Raw genomic sequence first — 20,979 nt, 5'->3', positions numbered from 1 at the left:
AAAGAGAAGACAAGCAAGTAAGCCACCACATTTATTAAAATTTACTATGGACAATTCTCAACTCTTTGCAGTAATGGATGACCCCAAAGACAAGAATTACTGTCCCCCTATTTGCTTTGGGATACAGCTTTGTTCTCTTTGAATTCCAGTGGGGCTGATGGTCTAGAGCAGTGATTCTCAAGCATTAGGTGGCACCAGAATTATTTTGTACAGTTTTTGAAAAATATAGATTCCCTAAGCCCACCATGTATCTATGGAGTCAGAAACTCCTGAGGGTAGGCTGCAGGCATGTGCATACTTTAAAAATATTCTAATACCCTTGCCTTTATTTGTCTGGTCAGTGAAAACCACTATTCAAGGAAATTGCATTAGATGTTTCTAAAATAAGCACAGGCATGGAGGTCCTGATTCCAAGGTTCCTGGCAGCCCTCCTCCACCACCTTCTTCTCCTGACCCCACACTAAGCACAGCCTCCCTCCCTCCTGGTCTTTTTGGAAGTACAGGTAAGACTTAAGATTAAGAATTTCAAAAGCAATCTCTGTTGAGGTATAGGTTTCATGCAAAATAGAAGTAGAAAGTAAGAAAGAAACATATAACATGATGGTATGGGGAAGAGAGGAAGATAAAGAAATAAAGCAAAGTTTGGATTTTCATTTTTATATCCTACATTTTCAGGCATCCAGTACCTTAAATCTGAAAGGAACTTAAAAGCCAAAGACCTGAAATCCCCTTCTGCTTGATCTGTGGAAATGACAACTTATCCTAATGTTCTTCTGGGACAATATTCTAGGACACCTCAAGATACAGTTATCTTCCCCATGTTAAGGAAGACAGCCTCCCAATTCAAAAAAGGAGATACCGCATTTTCAATATAAGGAAGTGAGCACATGTGTTCAAGGCAACAAAGAGGTCAAATTCATTATACATGTTGGAATCATAAAGAATATTTTGAGTCCTCTTGTGAAGAAAATGGCTTTTTTCAGAATAAGAGAACCAAGTTGAGGAAGAAAGCTCCTTCAGCTTCTGATTTAATAGCACCACGTAGACAACCCAAGAACACTGGCTTTGAAAGCCAGATCACCTGTATTCAAATCCTAGCTCTAAAACCACAGGTCATTTAATTACCTACTCGGTGCCTCCGTTTTCTCATCTGTTAAGTGCGGGGGATCATCATAATAAAAGAAATGGGATCCATTATTATTAATTATTTTAGTTTTAGGTTTGTTTGTTTGTTTTGTAACCAACATTGAACCATCTGAGGTTTTCACTGCTTTACACACGTCGTCTTTCTGAACACTTATATAACCCATTTGAGGTAGGTACTGTTATTAGCCCCACCTTCAGATGAGGGATTAGGTAGTTAGCTTGAGGTTATGCAGCTGTGAATGGTGAATTAGAACCCAGGCAGGCTGACCCTCAAGATGAATGATGATGCACAGTGATGCCACTCCTCATTCTCAGCCCTGTTGTTCACTGATGGTTACTGTCTATTAGCAGAATCCTGTGAGTGCTGATTGCTAAGAACTGCCAAACACAATTTGCTGTCAGTCGGTTCTAGGACAGATCGGTTTCCTACTAATAACCCTGCTCTTAGAATATGACCCTACACAGCTGAGTCTTCGTGGTTCAACTGCCTATTGTATTTTCTGGTCCAGAAATTTCTGGATTAAAATTTCTGTTAACTCAGGAATGCATAGTGAAATGTTCTGGAGAATGAATGTAGTGTCTACTTTCAGAGGTGCCTCTGGGGAGATGTGCTTTCTCAAGGAGAAATCTGGTTTTCCACAGTGAGCTGAAATTTCCCTTACCCTGAGGGGGCTTTATCAGCAATGCACTCCATGATTATTCAGATATGAGGAAGAAGTTTGCATCGCAGCTCTGAACAAATGATTTACTTGGCTGTCTGCATAAAAGGAGGGGAGAAAAGCCTTGACAGGAACTTTTCCTAACATGATTGAATATATACATTAAAAAACAGTATTTTTTCCAAAATATTTCATGTGAAGAACATATTTGGGCATGACGACACTCCCCCACTCTAATCCCCACCATTATCAGATGTCATGCATTTTCCTTACTGCGCAGAAATGGTCTTTCCTTGGCTATGATGAGACCAAGTTTTAGATGTTGGAAAATGCTAAATTGATCATCACTTACAAAGTATATAAGGGATTCAGGTTGAAAGGACCTAGGTTGAAAAAGCCAATCTCTGGGCAGATGGTTTACTTGCAATTCTTTCTCAGGGAATTAAGCTGCACCTTGGCATTCTTCATAGAATGAAGGGCTTTAAACTGCTGAACTGAAATATAGTGGAACCTACCAGACAGAAGGAATAAGTAATAACTGAGTGTCACTTTCAGCTTGCATTTGTGTGTCTAGAGAAGCAGGTTGGTAACTGCTTGGGTTGACCAAACTTCTGGAGGTCGGGGAAGGTCACCCGAGGCAGAGAGCTAAGTAGAATCCCTACATGGTCTTCTGGGATCTCAGAATAACTTGGATAAATCTTGAGCTCATGAGCTTCCCCTGGACCACCAGGTCCAAAAGAGGAGCCCAGAGGAATGTTCTTGCTAAAATCTACCCGACAAGCAAAAACTGCTCAGGCCAGAGGGAAAAGTGAACCTGCTAATGGCTTTTTGAGCTGAGAACTGGTCGATCTCTAGTCAAGAAATCAACTACCTATCACAAAAAAGAGCACTGGGCAATGGTGTGGGCAGTGGTGGTTACACAGACAAAAATTCACTCTGCTGACAGGTCCTGAGGCCCAGCTATCGAGGCAGACCACAACGAGTTCTGATTTCCAAGATCATCAGTGGAGGAACAGTAAAGACAGGAAGCAGAGGCCATATTAAGAGGCATAAGGTTTGAGAACCAGTGACTCAGAAATTCAAACCCAGGATACCACCCACTTCCATGTTTCACCATCATCCTCAGGGGTGGTGGGGGAAGAAAGGCATGAGAACAAAGGGAGTAAGAATGGTCTTCAATATTTAATAGCTTCTTGTCTCTTAGCTCATGTGCTAAAGTATGCAATTTCTTCAGTGAAGTTATCTACGAAAACATGCCTCTCTAGTTCCTCTAGAAAAGATAAATAATGGCTCTGGAATTTATTCTAAAAGAAATGAAAAAACAGTAAGATCAAAAGGAATCTGGGCTAGAGGCAGAGGCTGGATGGGGGAAGAAAGTATGGGGGGGGAACCCCCAGGATGAATTGAGACTGTCAAAGTAAGAGACTTTGTGGGTGGCCAGAAAGTGAGGTTGCTCAACCTGAAAAGGAAGAAAGAACACTGGTTTCTTGGAGATTTAAATCAAGAGTATGACCATAGAGAGATGTCCAGATCAAAGGGGTTCAGGAAGACCTGCCTCCCAAATCAAGCAAAGCAGGATTGAACTTATCTATGTCCCCAATACCCCATCTGACTACCACTGGCCTCAGGGCTGACCCTCTGCATCATCCATTTACCTGTGTGGATAAAGAGATGACTGCCTTAAAGAAGTTACTCTGATGTGTACCAGTCTTGATGTTGGGCAGGAGAAGGGGGAAAGGGGAGAAGCACTGTTTCCAAGCCAAAATCTAAACTGATTCTCATTGATTCTCAATGATTTATCTCTTGGCCTTCCTAAATGTAAGTCATTTTTTTCAGATATTTTATGACTGCACTTTGAATTGCATTTTAACCATATTTTCCTAAGAACAAATGTTATGCAACACTGCCCAAAAGGCACCAGGGATTCTTTTTTTTTTTTTTAAAGATTTTATTTATTTATTTGACAGAGAGAGATCACAAGTAGGCAGAGAGAGAGAGAGAGGAGGAAGCAGGCTCCCTGCCGAGCAGAGAGCCCGATGTGGGACTCGATCCCAGGACCCTGAGATCATGACCCGAGCCGAAGGCAGCGGCTTAACCCACTGAGCCACCCAGGCGCCCCAAGGCACCAGGGATTCTCTTCCCTTTCCCCAGTTAAGTCATTGGGTAAAGAGTTAAGTCATTGGTTAAAGAGTAATTAGAATTTAGGAAACTTCTAGCTCAGAATAATGTTCTATTGACAACCAGGAGCAAGCTTCCTCCCTAGACAATGGGTCTTGTTTGTAACAGCCGGCTGTCTTCTTGTCTGGAATATCCTCCATTCACTGTGATGTCCCCTCTCTAGCTCATCCATCCCCCCCCAGCCCCAACTTCCAAAACTGAGCAGAGAGAGCTCTGATCACCCACCTAGACACCTCAGCTCCCACAGTTGTGCCACTCACACTGCCTTTTTGGGTAGTGATTTGTGCCTGTGCCTGACTACAGTTTAAGACTGGTAGCTGCTGGCAGCTGCACACTGTTACTCATTTTCCTCAGTGCTTATCCACCATGGTGCCCTGCTTCTGAGAAGTGCTGAAAATATGTGCACTGGATAACTGAAAGCATAAATAAATGCATTCACCTCTCCCTTAAGAGACTAGCACTCCTGCCATGGAGCTAGTATTCTCCATCTTGTCTTTGAGATTCTCCAGCCTTCCAAACAAGAGATATCTTCCTCCCATGAGGAAAGTGCATTTATTTTGTGTATCTAATTTCAACAGAACCTAAGTATGATCTTATAATGTTGTAGATTTTTATCATATACTGCTAATTTCTTACCTTAAAGAATATTATGTTTGACAAATCAGTGAAAGAAAAAAAGGTTATATAGCACAGGAGGTGTTCAGTAAATAAGTCTTAAGTGAATGAATGAATGAGTGATAATAGGAAATTCGATAAAAACAGAAAAGAAAGAGGAGTTTAAAAAGAATAGAGGCACAGGAGATTTAGAATGGAAGTAGAAAGAGAGGGGAAAAGTGAAAGGAGTCTCAAAATTCATAAATTCTCGGGGCGCCTGGGTGGCTCAGTGGGTTAAGCCGCTGCCTTCGGCTCGGGTCATGATCTTGGGGTCCTGGGATCGAGTCCCGCATCGGGCTCTCTGCTCAGCGGGGAGCCTGCTTCCCTCTCTCTCTGCCTGCCTCTCCATCTACTTGTGATTTCTCTCTGTCAAATAAATACATAAAATCTTAAAAAAAAATTCATTAGGGGTGCCTGGGTGGCTCAGTAGGTTAAAGCCTCTGCCTTCAGCTCAGGTCATGATGCCAGGGTTCTCGGATCAAGCCCCACGTCAGTCTCTCTGCTTGGCAGGGAGCCTGTTTCCTCCTCTTTCTCTGCCTGCCTCTCTGCCTACTTGTGATCTTTGTCTGTCAAATAAATAAATAAAACCTTTAAAAAAATTCATTAAATTCTCAATCAGCAATTCTGGTTTTACTACAAACTTGACCTTGGTAATTTAATAAGCAGAGAGGACAGGCAAGGCAGTTGTGTTAGAAAAGAGTAGACTGTGAAGACAGACATCTGGATTCTGACATTCACTCAGCTACTGTGTGACCTTCAACAAGTGACTCAACCTTTCTGAGCTTCACTAGCTTTTTTTTTTACTTTTTTATTTTGAAGTAATTTTAGATTCACAGAAAAGTTGCAAAAATAGGATGGAGAGTTCCTGCAGACAGTGCACCTAGCTTCTGCTAATGTTAGCAACTTTTATAACCAGTGCCATTATCTAGATGAGGAAATTAACATTGACCCATGAATACAAATTAAACCATATGCTTTATTAGAAATTCACCAGTTTTCCCATTAATGTCTTTTTTTCTAACCTTGTATCAGGAGGATGCCCCACTGCATTTATTGTCATGTTTCTTTGTGTTCTCTAGTCTTTACCAATTCCTCAATCTTTCCTTACCTTTCATGACCTTGATACTTTTGAAGAGTAGGAATGTCCCTCGATCTGGAATTGTCTGATGCTTTGTTTTCCTCATGATTAAATTTAGGTTATGCCCCTCCCTTTTCTTTTGGTGTCAAGAACATCAAAGAGATGATGTCATGCCCTTCCTAGTGCACCACAGCAAGAGTTACCTATCAGTGTAACTTGTCTTACTGGTCATGATGATCTTGAGCACTTATGGTGATGTCTACTGGGTTTTTCCACTGTTCTATTTTTCCTTTTGTGATTAATAAATATTTTATGGAGAGATACTTTTTATTTATTTCATTATCTCCTTAAGTAATCTCTACAACTAATGTGGGTATTGAACTCATGACCCCGAGATCAAGAGGCAAATGTTTTACCAAATGAGCTAGCCAGGCACCCCTTGTGGAGAGACACTTTTTGACTAAGCCAATATCTTATTTCTCATCATATTTTTGCCCAATAATATTAGCATTCTTGCTTGTAACAATTTATTGCTGAGGGGTCCTCCAGGTGATTTCCTACTTCTTTCATCCTTCTACATTTATTAATTAGATTATTTTATAATTAAGAGATTCCCCTCCCATCCCATTAATGAATTTATTCATTTATTTTGATCACTATGGATTCAAGAATACTTACTCTATGAACTATAATCCAATACTATCATTATTTATTTTGTTACTTAAGCTTTACTTTTTAAAATCTGTGAGTCAGAGACAATGGCAACAGCCTTACACAACTATCATGAGGATTAAATAGGATTTAAAAGTATGAAAATGTCCAGTCCAGAGCACATAATAAATAAATGCTGGCTCCTATCCTCCCTTTTCTTTAAAGAAGTCAAAGCCACACTACTTAGAAGGCAAGAACCTTCTAAGTAGGTGAAAATCTTAATTTAAGAATTCTCTTTTAGAAAGGGGAACCCTCCTACACTGTTGGTGGGAATGCAAGTTGGTGTAACGACTCTGGAAAACAGCATGGAGGTTCCTCAAAAAGTTGAAAATAGAGCTACCTTATGACCCAGCAATCGCACTACTGGGTATTTACCCTAAAGATACAAATGTAGTGATCTGAAAGGGCACATGCACCCAAATGTTTATAGCAGCAATGTCCACATAGCCAAACTATGGAAAGAACCTAGATGTCCATCAACAGATGAATGGATAAAGAAGAGGTGGTATAGATATACAATGGAATGCTATGCAGCCATCAAAAGAAATGAAATCTTGCCATTTGTGACGATGTGGATGGAACTAGAGAGTATTATGCTAGCGAAATAAGTCAATCAGACAAAGACAATTATCATATGATCTCCCTGATATGAGGAAGTTGAGAGGCAATGTGGGGGGTTTGGGGGATATGAAAAGAATAAATGAAACAAGATGGGATCGGGAGGGAGACAAACCGTAAGAGACTCTTAATCCCACAAAACAAACTGAGGGTTGCCGGGGGGAGGCAGGTAGGGAGAGGGTGGTTGGGTTATGGACATTGGGGAAGATATGTGCTATGGCAAGTGCTGTGAAGTGTAAACCTGCTGATTCACAGACCTGTACCCCTGGGGCTAATAATACATTATGTGTTAATATTTAAAAAATTAAAAAAGAGGGGCGCCTGGGTGGCTCAGTGGGTTAAGCCGCTGCCTTCGGCTCGGGTCGTGATCTCAGGGTCCTGGGATCGAGTCCCGCATCGGGCTCTCTGCTCAGCAGGGAGCCTGCTTCCCTTCCTCTCTCTCTGCCTGCCTCTCTACCTACTTGTGATCTCTGTCAAATAAATAAATAAAATCTTTAAAAAAAAATTAAAAAAAATTAAAAAAGAAAAGAATTCTCTTTTAGTGCAATGCAGCCTTTCTACACTAAAGTATAGAAAGCAACTAGAATTTAGCTAGCCCAGTGTTGCCTACTAGAGGTCATTTCAGATCTGTAATGACTATGTAAGACTGATTTTTAATCAGTATCCATAATTTGTATGAAAATAGATGCTTGAGAATACTTGAAAACAGACTGTTCTCTTAAGTAGTTTAAGTGTTTTCCCAGAAATCTTGTTTATGTTCTGAAGTTGCTTAGCTAAACTATTTTCAGAGATAGTCCAAAGCATGCCTCAACCCAGCTGTCCTTTGTATCATCACTAACTCTGAATTAGCAAAATCACTGATTCATCTTTGATTCCTGAGGTTATGGGAGTGAATGGAAGAAACTGAAATTTTCTTTCTCCAAAATTAATTTAAAATTAGATTTTAAAAGTTCAGGCAAAGCAGAACTTCAGGTAGAATTTAAAACAACCACAAGCACAATGGACAAGGATAAGGTCCTAAGGCCCTGAGAGTCAGTAGGTATGGACATTTAAAGCACTATACAACAGAGAGTAAAATCCACAAATAAAACACTGAAGGTACTGGAACTTATATTTTCCACCTATTTTTGTCAGTAGGGAAAATCAAGAACATCAGGAGATTTAGATGAAAAAGCAATTTAGGGGCATTGTGGTTCACAGGCTCTCAAGCGGATTCCCCAGGAGTCTGTGTTGCTCAGTTTGGGGCGGGGCCAGGTGCCATCCCTCAGTGGGAGCCTGATACAGGTGGGGGGATAATGGTTTGCAGCCCCGGCTCTGGGGTCTGACCACGTAGGTCTGAATATCACTATTGCTACCTACCACCCATGAAACTTTGGGCAAATGACTTCATTTCCTCATGCTCCAGTGTCTCCACTGGTAAGATGAGCCTAATGAGAGTATCTGTCTCCCTGGGTTGTTGTGAGAAGCAAATAAATGGTATGTGTAAAATGATGAGCATGACACTACCAGATGGTATCAGCGATTCCTACAGATAACGGACTTTCCTTTGAGGAATGGTGATGGAGCATGTCCAGGCACAAAACTGCTGGGCTCAACCTCTAAAACTTTCTGATCCATCCACTGGGCCTTCTCAAGTTCCCTGGCATTTACAACCATGATTGGGGTCAGGATCGGCAGGCTGTGGAGGCTGCAAGGTGAGCTGCCACAGTTGGAAAGGGTTTACGTGACAAAGTTTGATGGACCCTCCATCCATCAGAGATACACTGGATGGAGATCTGTCTTTCCTCCTGTCCCTTGTCCTTGTTTCCTGGCCACATGATGCCAACCCACGGCTCTTTTCCTCTCAGCCCCTAAGCCTCTTACAGTGCCTTCCTCTCAAGTATTCTCAGACTCTGGTCACAGTTGTCCTCTCCAGCACTGGCTTCTGGTAACATCTCAGAGGTCTTGAAGACACGTTCTGGGTTGAGGATCTTGATGGTGTGTAAGGAACAGGAGTCGAGGGATCAAGTGCCCCTCAAAACCCATGCTCCTCCCTGTGCTTCTGACCCAGGTGCATTGGTTTTTACATTTCTGCTGAGGAGCCCTGATAATGGAAGAGGAGGTGGGTTGGCAGATACTATGGCCAGGGATCATGTGGTCAAAACTCAAAATTGAGACATTTGGTCTTAAAAGCACCTGTAGGAATGGGGGAGGGGGAATACCAGAAAATGGGCCCAGGGAGAATATTTTGGCAAAGGAGAGGACAAAAGGGCAAACACTGTCCAAAGGGAGAAGGCCCATGGACTTGATGAAGACAGAGGTGAGGATAGGAATAGTTAGGCCTAGGGCAGGTTGAGTGAAATGACCAGGAGGACGACAATGTGTTGTCAATCTCATTGCTGGAAAGAAGGCAGCCATCATGGAAGTGGCAAGACCAAGAGGTAGGTGAGACACCAATAACAGATGATCCGAAGAGGAGAAATATGCTTAAAAATCACTTATTAGAGTTTCAAGTACAAGTATATCTCCAAGTGGCTTCTTACCTCATTAAATCTCATCACCAGATCTTCCAGGGCATTGTGCTCTCCATTCTGGGAGGTAAGAATCGAAGCTGAGATGGATGCTTTGAGGCAGGGCAGGGATGTCTGGCATTCCGGAGTGCCTAAGTCCCGGGTTAAGAAGCAAAGGTAGTCAACTGGCAAGACCCTTCGGTAAATGTTCTGTTCCTGCTCCATCAGGATGCTGGCGACTTCCTCTGGGAACTGAATGAGGGGCTGGAGGTCAATCAGTTCCTTGCTGATCCCAGCTGAACTTGAAGGGAGGGCACTGGAATTAGCCATGGAGGTGCCTGGCTGGCGTTCTAAAATAAAGCAACACAAGTTGTGGTGACACCAAGGTTGATACCCCTACAACAGATATTTACTTGAGAGCCTTTCAAAATCTTACAGGTCTCCTAACCAAGTTTCTGCTTGGTGAATAGCTCTCTACTATCTTTCTTGTAATGGAGACCTTTCTGATAACTATCCAGTCTTCTTGCTCCTGCCCCCTAGGGCATGGGTAAAGGCTCAGTTCCCCATTTTCAGAAGGAGAACTGATCTAACACAACATTCTTCAACCAGTTCACTATGACATTGCAGAGTAGAAGACAAGTCAAAGGCACTATTTGATTCCTCTTCCTCCAGTGCTAACCATTAGAATATGGCAAAATGAGGGTGAGTGTGGGCACCACAACCAAGGTGAAAGAGGAAAGAAGGCTGGTAGGCAGGGTGGTGGAGGCATATGTGGATGCATAGGCACATGGTGTGTAAACACACAAGAGACCTTAGGGACCCATGGCACATAAGGTCCAAACCTTCATGGTCTACCTGCCGACATTCCACCCTCAAAGACTGATTCTTGCTGAGAACATTTGGGCGTTTGCAGGGATAAAACCACTTATAAAGTAAGGGAGGAATAGGCAGTGAGGAGCTATATCTAAATAAATTAAATAAATAAATCTTATTCCCTGCTGCACAAGTGGCAGTAAAAAGATGGTGAGGAAGTGAGTGTGGCAAATGCACTAGACAGAAGCACCAAATGTATTCATAGACTCCAAATTATTCCTTGGGCACAAATTCCCATTATTTGACCACTCCTCCATCTCTCAATCTCCTTCCTACAAGTCATTCATTCATTCATCTACTTAACTACCCATCCGTCCGTCCATCTGCTCAAAAAGCTTTGAAAATCTCTGAAGAACCCTACAACAGAATTTACCAAAGTATGATCAGTTTTATGGCTAAGTTGGGGAAATGTCACATATTCATGTCACAAATCTTCTTCCTGGAAACACAGGAGGTGCACAGGTATATTGTTAAAGGCTCTAAGGGTTATTGCAGTAAAGAAATCTATTTAGGGGCGCCTGGGTGGCTCAGTGGGTTAAGCCTCTGCCTTCGGCTCAGGTCGTGATCTCAGGGTCCTGGGATCGAGCCCCATGTCGGGCTCTCTGCTCAGCGGGGAGCCTGCTTCCCCCTTCTCTCTGCCTGCCTCTCTGCCTGCTTGTGATCTCTCTCTATCAAATAAATAACCTATAAAAAATCATTAAAAAAAAAAAAGAAATCTATTTACATTGCTTCATACATTGCTCCCCAAAGCACACTTTATATCATACCTACTGGGCCACTCTGTGAGACTAGGGCTGCTTGGAGCCCTTCAGGAAATGCTGCCCCAGGAGCCAAACTGTTCTCACTTCTCATCCAGTTCACACCTTTTCCTTCCCAGCAGTCCCTCCCTGGCCAGTCCCCCTTAAGCTCCATAGGGGGCATTCTACTTCCCCAGAATCTTTCTTCCATTCCTGATTTCTTAAAGCATTCTCACTGACTCTTTGGCAGAACAAAGCCCTTCTGATGGCATGGCATTCCTCACTGCTGACTGTCACCTGGCTTGGATACTGGACAACGGCACAGTTCATGAGGAAGGCTTCATCAACATTCAGACTTCCACATCCTAGACTCTTCTTTAAATCCCTACTGCAGACAACCTTGGAATCGTCACTCCGAAGTGCTCCATCTCTACAGTACTGAACTCTGAAATCCTCGGCCTTGAGTTTGACTGCCTTTTCCCTTCCACCCCTTCTATTAAACCTTCTCTGTCCTTGGCAGACTTTCAGTTCCTTGGTCTTGGTTTGCGTGCATGGTCAGCATTTTAGCATGGCACCCACAACACCCAGGATGCTGTCCCAAGTCTCCTTGATTTCCCACCACATGTACTTCCCAATCTTCAACCCTAAACTCAACCATCTGTCCTTGGCTTCTGGGCTGCTATGTGATGACCCTGACATTGTCACTACTTAGTGATGGGACCCTTGCTAATCTGGATTATCTAACTTCAGCTGGACCTTCAGGGCAGCTTCAGACTTGACATGAATTTGTTTTGTTTTGTTTTGTTTTTTTCCAAAATCACTCACTGGCTTCTTTACCTCTGCATTATAGCCTTTCTATTCACACACACCCAAAGCCGCCTTTATTTTTCTTTAATTCATTTGATAATTAAAAAAAATTTTTTTTTACTTGAGTGTAGTTGACACACAACGTTATGTTCGTTTTGGGCATACAACATAGTGATGTTTAAACAAGCCAAGTTTAAACAAGATGCTGTGCTCACCACAAACGTAGCTACTGTGCTTGATGCTTACCACACGTTTTACTACATGATGATAACTGACAAATGTCAGGGACTCCTTCCATTAGGCCAAATGCCTCTATGTTTTCCGTTTTCTCCTCCTTTTCTGAGAAAAATGTGTGTCTCCCCCTCCCCAAGGCCCACCTAGTTTTGTGACTAAATCTCAAATTGCCTCAGCGGTTGTCTCCAGCATCAGTCATCAGTCTTTCCCACCGCAGACTCTTCTTTGCCTACCCGTGTTTGGTTTCCCTTACCCTTAAAAACAAGCCCATACAACTTCCCTTCCCTCTTAAACTCTAAATCTTCTCTAGTCTTCCCTTCACTGTGTATCTTCTGTGCACAACAGAATACGCTCCTCTGGTAAGTATGGGACCATACCTTCTGATCCAAAAACTAGGCCTATGCATTCTGCCCAAATTAACAAACCAGTAACAGTGTGGGAGAGAAGAAGGAAACTGGGAGCTCTTAGTTCTTAGACAACCCTATTGACAGGGCATCTCTGTTGATGGTCTGGGCTCTGACGTTCTTCCCTCATCCTATCCTCTCCCATGCAGCCAACCTGCCGCCTCTGAAGCATAGCTCAAGAAAAATTCTTGGTTACATTTGCTGTTTAATTGAGTTGTTCCCCTTTTGCAGGAATGCTCTCAGTGACAATATAACAAAAAATCATGAGAAGAAAACTGTAAAGTTTGAATAATACTGTTCTTCACTGATGCAAGCCTGATCCTATTTTAAGTATATTCCAGTCAGAACTCCCTCTTTTGTCTTCTGTATAAAAACTATAGTATCCAAATTATTCTTTCTCTTTGATTCTAAAAGGTGAATGGGTGAGTAAAGAGTACAATGACTTATTGCAACCATTTTTTCCCATTTTTGGGACCAAACTACCAAAAAACTTCAGTGGACAGCAAGGACTACCAAATTATATGTAGTTCTAAGATCTTATTTGAAAATAATTAAGATAGAGCAAGTGCTCAAATCTACATGGTGTATGTGGTCTCACTCTCCAAGTTTTGAATAGTTTAGGGAGTACTAGATTTCCTGAAAATGGACTCAGAATGTGGTCTGATAACAGGCAGATTGCAGCTTCTGGATACTGATAATTTATGTTCAGTGGAATTAGCCCTATAGTGGAGGGGAGGTCTTCCCAGAAGTAACCAACTCAGAAACATGATTTCAAAGTACAACACTCTGTGATGGAAATAAAAGTAACTCCTAAATCTTGTGAAATTGCTTATCTAATATGTAAGAGAAGAGATAATGTAATAAAAGACATAAATAACCTAAGATAATATATTATAAACTGCAATTTATCTTGAGATAGGAATCACATGCTGTTACAATGAATAAAGAGTCTAGTGACTGGTGAGAAACGGCAATAAAGGAGACCTAAGAAAACTGAATGAAAGAAGAAAAAAGAAGCGAGGTCATTGTAGTCCTAATAAATGCCACAGTCCACGTGTTTCAGGATAAGTGACATCAAACTCAAAACAAACACAAATCTGATGTTAGAAACCTTGACACATAATGTAGACCTTTGTGTATGTCTCTTTAAAGCAGAAATACTCATGCCCTACAAAGAAATAGCCCAGAAATCTTGGGAGATCATTTTCTGCCCACAAGTTCTTCCCTTTTATTTCTTTTTAAAAAGCTTTTATTTATTTATTTGACAGAGAGAGAGAGAGAGAGAGAGAGAGAGAGAGAGCACAGCAGGCAAGAGTCTGACATGGGGCTCTATCCCACGACCCTGAGATCGTGACCTGAGCCAAACGCAGATGCTTAACCAACCGAGCGACCCAGGTGCCCCGCAAGCTCCAAACTTTAAGCAGCTGTTAATTTTTTGAAACAGCTTCAGGAGAATAGGTGTTATTTCTTCTTTGAAGGTTTGGTAGAATTCCCCAGGGAATCCATCAGGTCCCGGGCTCTTGTTTTTTGGGAGGTTTTTGATCACTGATTCAATCTCGTTATTAGATATCGGTCTATTCAGCAGCTGTTAAAAACTTCCTGTTTCCTCTTGTTCTTACTGGGTGCTCCATAAAATCTCCCCCTTCCCCTTCCTATGCCACATGGCCCAACTCCAGCCTCCATCACCACCACACTGTGCTTTCTGCACGATGGGCAACTCTGTGATGGCTGAGAGACCTCAAAGCTCCATGACCCCTGGCACTTCCTCATTAGTTGTGGGGAAAATGCATAAAGCCCACTAGAAGCTGCAGTTCTTCTCTTGTGAAAAAGTTTTTAGAAAATGTATGGTGAATAAAATTATCCACCTCTGTCACAGTCAAGGTTTTCTCTCAGCTCTATGTTCTTCAGTTAATAGCTATTCTACAGCAGAATTGGGCTATAGCTCTCGACACAGTCACAACCTGGAAATATTTACCATGAGACACAGGGCTTACAAGTTCTGGTTCTCTGCTCAAACATTAGTTTCCTGAACTAAGTATCTTCCATGGATTAACTCAGGAGGTAGATAGTAGTATGATGGGAGACTGACGTGAGGTCGCCAAAGAAGTAACCTGGGAGCTGGGATTTGAATCAAGGTCTACTGGACTTCAGAGCTGATGTTCCTGATCACTCAGCATATGGTCTCATGGAACAATAGTTGCTCTCCTCAACCTTGTCTACATATCATTTATGTGGGAATTACAGTTCCTTCAGAACTTATATATCACACTCTGTGATTCTCAATGGGGGAGGCTTTCTGGGAAGGGAAACCTTAAGGTGTTTGTGAGGTTAGTCAGTGTCCAAGGAAATTTAGTCTGCCTTATTGCTTGGAACTCTATGTAAAGGTCAGAGGGTAAGAGACACTGTGGCTTATTTAGAAAACTGCAGGTTATTCCCGATGGCTCCATATATTAGGAGAGATGGCATGTCACTGTAGAAAATAAGGAATAAAGCTTTATTTTCCAGAAGGCACCACAAAATAAGTGTGACCCATGAAGGCACCATGTGGGTAGTGGGAAGATCAAAACATCTACATAAAAATATAGCATCCTAGACTTTGCAGACTCTGGTTGGATCTAGGCAATCACTCTGCCTCCAGGGAGGGAAATCTGGCCCACAGCTTCCCTTCAGCAGTATCCCCTCCCCCGCCTTGCCCCCTGCCATCCCCAGAGTCCTGTCATTCCTGCCTTCCTGTCTGGTGATCAGAAAGCGCCCGATTTTTATTATAAGCTACCATTTCCAGGGGCTGTCTGCATATTGTGCAGTCCAGAAATATCCAGAAAAGCCTCTAAACTTGGTAAGCACTTTTCCTTAATAACTGCTTACCCAATGCCCTGGGGTACAGTGTTATTGGGGAACTCCCTCCCCCCAAAATCCACCCTCTCCCTCAGAGTTAGCGCTTATTCAGAAATGCTAGTTTGGGTCCAAGCCCATGGAAGAGCCTCAGGTTTGGGCTCAAGCCCAGCAAAACCTGCCACTTTCCATTTCTTTCTCCTTTTGCTTTTTGGTCCAATCAAAACGAAAAGCATTTGGTCTTTCTTGCTGTGCCTCAAACGAAAACCTAGAGTTTACCAAGGAATCTCATATAATCTCTTGCATAATGTGAGAATGTCCCAACAGCCAGGCATTGCTAATGTTATTTTTTACAAAGTCTGAGTGAAGTTGCTATGGGACTTGCCCAAGGACCCAGGTCATGAGTGGTCAGCCCTGGAAATGGCAAAAGCTGAGCAGGAACCAGAAGAGTCTGGCTCCTGGCCCAGGACTCTGCATCATCCCAGGCCAAGCCTGTGTTACCTTGGGTGTGATCTGTGTCCAAGGGCCAGCCCTATTAGCTGTCAATAAACCTGGGTTGAAGGAAGGTTCCAGTACAAATTTCATTCATTCATTTGCTGAATGCCTACTGTGTGTGAGATACTTTGTTACAGGCCACACTGATGTTGGGATTTAGTGAACAAGAAAAGATCTTTGTTCACATACAACATTCTATGAGAGGAGACAGATAATCAGTATAATGCAGGGTTGGGGAGGGAAATGGAGGATGTGGGAAGAGGTGTAATATTACATAGCATATACTATCTAGAATGTTAGCAATTTCATCAAGGATTTTTGCAAAACTTTTAAAAAACTTTATCATCCAGGATGCCCTTGGCTAATACCCTAATCCTTTTCCAGCAGCTGAAGAACAGCTCCCCACCTACCTCCTGCTAATCACCATTTAAGGAACTCCTTTAATTCTTACAAAGAACACTGTAAGACAAGGGTTATTATCCCTACCCTATAGGCGGTCAAACAGAAGACAGAGAAGTTAAGTAATTTGTCTAAAGACATTCCAACAACTGAGAGGGGGTGGAACTACGATTCAGCTTTGACTCCAAAGGTCAGCCCTCTGTTACTCTCAGCACTTTGAGAGATCTTCTGCAGGGAAGATGGAGTCCCATGATTTTCCTGGTGAGTCTCTTAAAAAAAAAAAAAAGCAAAGCCACAGGCCCTGGGTGGAGTCATTTCCCCCTCAGGATAATAAACCAGGGTTTAACTGCAGTGTGGACCTCTCCAGGAGTGGGATTTAAGCCAATCAATCTGGAATTTTCTGGTCAGCACCCATGAGGTCATCTGTCACGTGGACCCTCTCTATAACACTCCTACCCCACACAAAGATGAGGTAATCCACCTAATAAGACCCCCTGCCCTTTCCCCCAAGGGAAGGTGATCTGGCTTGAAACAATCCTTCTTTTCTTTTACTAATAACCTTTTGCCTCACCAACCTCCCTATAAAAACCGTCCATTTGTACAACTCTACTTGCTAGATGGGATGCTGTCTGATGCACAAATCAGTCGTTTAATAAAGCCACTAAGATCTTCAATTTACTCAGTTCCATTTCTGTTGTTTAACAGCAGGATTACACATTACAGGAATCTGACTTCAATAAAAAATAGAGCATAGTACTTGCGTTATATTTTGATGGTAACTTAACATTTGTTTGTGTTTGTTTTTGAACCAAGGTAAACCATCGGGAGGACCTGCTATGTATTTCTGCTTCTGAAACATTACTTTTCATCCTCATTCTCCATGAGTGCTGGTGAAATAGGCATAAGCTTTCTGGGAAGGGAAACCAAAACTTACACAGTACACCCTTTGTCCTAGAAATTCCACTTCTAGGATTTTATCTGACAGAAATTCTTGCAAAAATACAGACAAAATGAGGGAAATTTATATGTGCTGACACTGACATTTTTTTATGATAAATTTAGGTAAAAAAAACACCACATTGGAAACAACGAAATATGATCCTATTAGAGGAAAAATAACTTTACAAATATATTTCTTTAAAGATTTTATTTATTTATTTGACACACAGAGAAAGATCATAAGTAGGCAGAGAGGCAGGCAGAGAGAAAGAGAGGGAAGCAGGCTCCCCACTGAGTGGAGAGCCCGATGTGGGACTCAATCCCAGGACCCTGAGATCATGACCTGAGCCAAAGGCAGAGGCTCAACCCACTGAGCCACCCAGGCACCCTACAAATGTAGGTGTATGTTGGCATATCTATCCCTTACACACCAAACTAATAATAGTGTTTGCAGACTGATTTTTGTTTTGTTTAACTTTTTTCTACTGTACATATGACAGTGTTTAAAAAATATATCAAAATTATATCTGGAAAAATCGTCCAGAGGAAAAAACTCAAATCTTCTCACAGACACAACCTGGTACAACATCTGCGCTGTTCAGATTTTTTTTCAATAAATATCACAATATTGCTTTTGAAAAGTTACTTCAAATTAAAAGTAGGGAAGAAAGTAGAAAACTTTTTTTTATCATATCTACTGTATCCATTTTTCTTTGAATCAATTAATTTTGTAGACAGTCCATTTATTTTTTTAAGTTAAGCGTTAGATTTATCAACTGCATATTTAATGGACACTGAGTGGTACAATTCCAATTATAAAATAAGACAGGAGAGAAAGGATGTTGATTTCTTTTTATAAAAGATTTAGAGTTGGCTTAAAGACAATAATCTCAGGCAGAGTTGAAAATTGCTTTTCAACAGGGAAGTAAATGGTTTAAAAGAAAGGTTAGGTAATTGGTGATTCTTTCTCATTATCTGTTATTGGTTTTCAGACTAACAAATCAATCTTGTAACAAATGTGTCTGGGCTGTCCTCAGTACTACAACAAAAAAGATAAGTTCACAAAGTCAATGAAGCATATTATTTCTAAGTTAGCACTTAAAAAAAAAGAAAAAAACAATATGCCTAGATTGAAAATTAAGCCATAGTCAGATTAAAACAGTTTAATGGACTGAAAAACCTCAGAGCAGAAAAAAAGACCCCTAACAATTCTTATTAATAAAAATTAACTTCTGCCCTCAGATTTCCAAAGAGCTCACTGTGAAAGTATCGAAAACGTGGAGAAGCATACAGAAAAAAATTTAATTAATCAATAATCCTATACCCAGAAATAATATCAGTATTTCTTTTTTTTATTTATTTTTTATTTTCAGCATAACAGTATTCATTATTTTTTTTTAAAGATTTTATTTATTTATTTGACAGAGAGAGAGATCACAAGCAGGCGGAGAGTCAGGCAGAGAAAGAGAGAGAGAAGCAGGCTCCCGCCAAGCAAAGAGCCCGATGCGGGGCTCGATCCCAGGACACTGAGATCATGACCCGAGCCGAAGGCAGCGGCTTAATCCACTGAGCCACCCAGGCGCCCCAGTATTCATTATTTTTGCACCACAGCCAGTGCTCCATGCAATCCGTGCCCTCTATAATACCCACCACCTGGTACCCCGACCTCCCACCCCTGCCCCTTCAAAACCCTCAGATTGTTTTTCAGAGTCCATAGTCTCTCATGGTTCACCTCCCCTTCCAATTTCCCCCAACTCCCTTCTCCTCTCTAACTCCCCATGTCCTCCATGCTATTTGTTATGCTCCACAAATAAGTGAAACCATATGATAATTGACTCTCTCTGCTTGACTGATTTTACTCAGCATAATCTCTTCCAGTCCCGTCCATGTTGCTACAAAAGTTGGGTATTCGTCCTTTCTGATGGAGGCATCATACTCCATAGTGTATATGGACCACATCTTCCTTATCCATTCGTCTGTTGAAGGGCATCTTGGTTCTTTCCATAGTTTGGCGACCGTGGCCATTGCTGCTATAAACATTAGGGTACAGATGGCCCTTCTTTTCACTACATCTGTATCTTTGGGGTAAATACCCAGGAGTGCAATGGCAGGATCATAGGGAAGTTTTATTTTTAATTTCTTGAGGAATCTCCACACTGTTCTCCAAAGAGGCTGCACCAACTTGCATTCCCACCAACAGTGTAAGAGGGTTCCCCTTTCTCCACATCCTCTCCAACACATGTTGTTTCCTGTCTTGCTAATTTTGGCCATTCTAACTGGTATAAGGTGATATCTCAATGTAGTTTTAATTTGAATCTCCCTGATGGCTAGTGATGATGAACATTTTTTCATGTGTCTGATCGCCATTTGTATGTCTTCATTGGAGAAGTGTCTGTCCATATCTTCTGCCCATTTTTTGATATGATTGTCTGTTTTGTGTGTGTTGAGTTTGAGGAGTTCATTATAGATCCTGGATATCAACCTTTTGCCTGTACTGTCATTTGCAAATATCTTCTCCCATTCCATGGGTTGCCTCTTTGTTTTCTTGGCTGTTTCCTTTGCTGTGCAGAAGCTTTTGATTTTGATGAAGTCCCAAAAGTTCATCTTCGCTTTTGTTTCCTTTGCCTTTGGAGACATATCTTGAAAGAAGTTGCTGTGGCTGATATCGAAGAGATTACTGCCTATGCTCTTCTCTAGGATTCTGAGGGATTCCTGTCTCACATTGAGGTCTTTTATCCATTTTGAGTTTATCTTTGTGTACGGTGTAAGAGAATGGTCGAGTTTCATTCTTTTACATATAGCTGCCCAGTTTTCCCAGCACCATTTATTGAAGAGACTATCTTTTTTCCACTGTATATTTTTTCCTGTTTTGTCGAAGATTATTTGCCCATAGAGTTGAGGGTCCATATCTGGGCTCTCTACTCTGTTCCACTGGTCTATGTGTCTGTTTTTATGCCAGTACCATGCTGTCTTGGTGATCACAGCTTTGTAGTAAAGCTTGAAATCAGGTAACGTGATGCCCCCCATTTTATTTTTGTTTTTCAATATTTCCTTAGCGATTCGGGGTCTCTTCTGATTCCATACAAATTTTAGGGTTATTTGCTCCAGCTCTTTTTGAAGAATACCAGTGGAATTTTGATCGTAATAGCATTAAAAGTATAGATTGCTCTAGGCAGTATAGACATTTTAAAAATCTCAGTATTTCTGTTGCAACATCTCATGTGTTTGGTTTTGTTGGCTTTTTTTTAAAAATAAATACACAGTATTTACCAAGTTAGCCATCAGAGCACATAGTTTTTTCTAACCTTTTAAAAAAACACACTTTCCAGTGTACATTTCCCCAGCTCTAAAACTAGCTTTCTAATATTTTTAATGGTTTTCTAGTAGTCAATGTTATGTTTATAATGTCTTACCATAATAAATAACACTGTGATAAAGGGTATTGTAAATACATCATATGTGCTTATTATGTTATCAACTAACACTCTAAGAGAAAAAAGTCCTTACCCATTTTGTGAAACTTCCAGGCAACAGAAGTTTCTTTTCTTTGTACAGCACACCAGCTAACTGTTTTATCAGTGCCTCTCACTGATTACCTGCTGATTTCTGACTACTTTGGGTAAACAAAATTAATTGAGCTAAAATTCATATGGCAAGCTGGGATACTGTGTGGCGTAAATGGCATTAGTAACTCCAAGGTAATCGGAGGGAAGCTGGGAGTGCTGG

The 20,979-nt window shown here is 41.5% G+C and overlaps 1 protein-coding gene across 4 annotated transcripts in view; it reads right to left on the bottom strand.

Moving 5' to 3' along the window:
* Window positions 1-20,979, bottom strand: part of PLCE1 (phospholipase C epsilon 1) — a 328,811-nt gene that overhangs the window by 137,015 nt on the left and 170,817 nt on the right. For all 4 annotated transcript variants that reach the window (XM_044240131.1, XM_044240134.1, XM_044240133.1 and 1 more), the window contains exon 4: window positions 9,567-9,883. In XM_044240131.1, coding sequence (XP_044096066.1) covers window positions 9,567-9,883 — 317 coding nt within the window. The remainder of the gene's footprint in view (window positions 1-9,566; window positions 9,884-20,979) is intronic.

The sequence above is a fragment of the Neovison vison genome, chromosome 2, assembly GCF_020171115.1.
Source record: "Neovison vison isolate M4711 chromosome 2, ASM_NN_V1, whole genome shotgun sequence".
In the NCBI taxonomy this organism is placed as follows: domain Eukaryota; kingdom Metazoa; phylum Chordata; class Mammalia; order Carnivora; family Mustelidae; genus Neogale; species Neogale vison.
The sequence above is the reverse complement of the archived record's forward strand: the minus strand, read 5'-3'. Positions and strand labels throughout refer to the sequence as shown.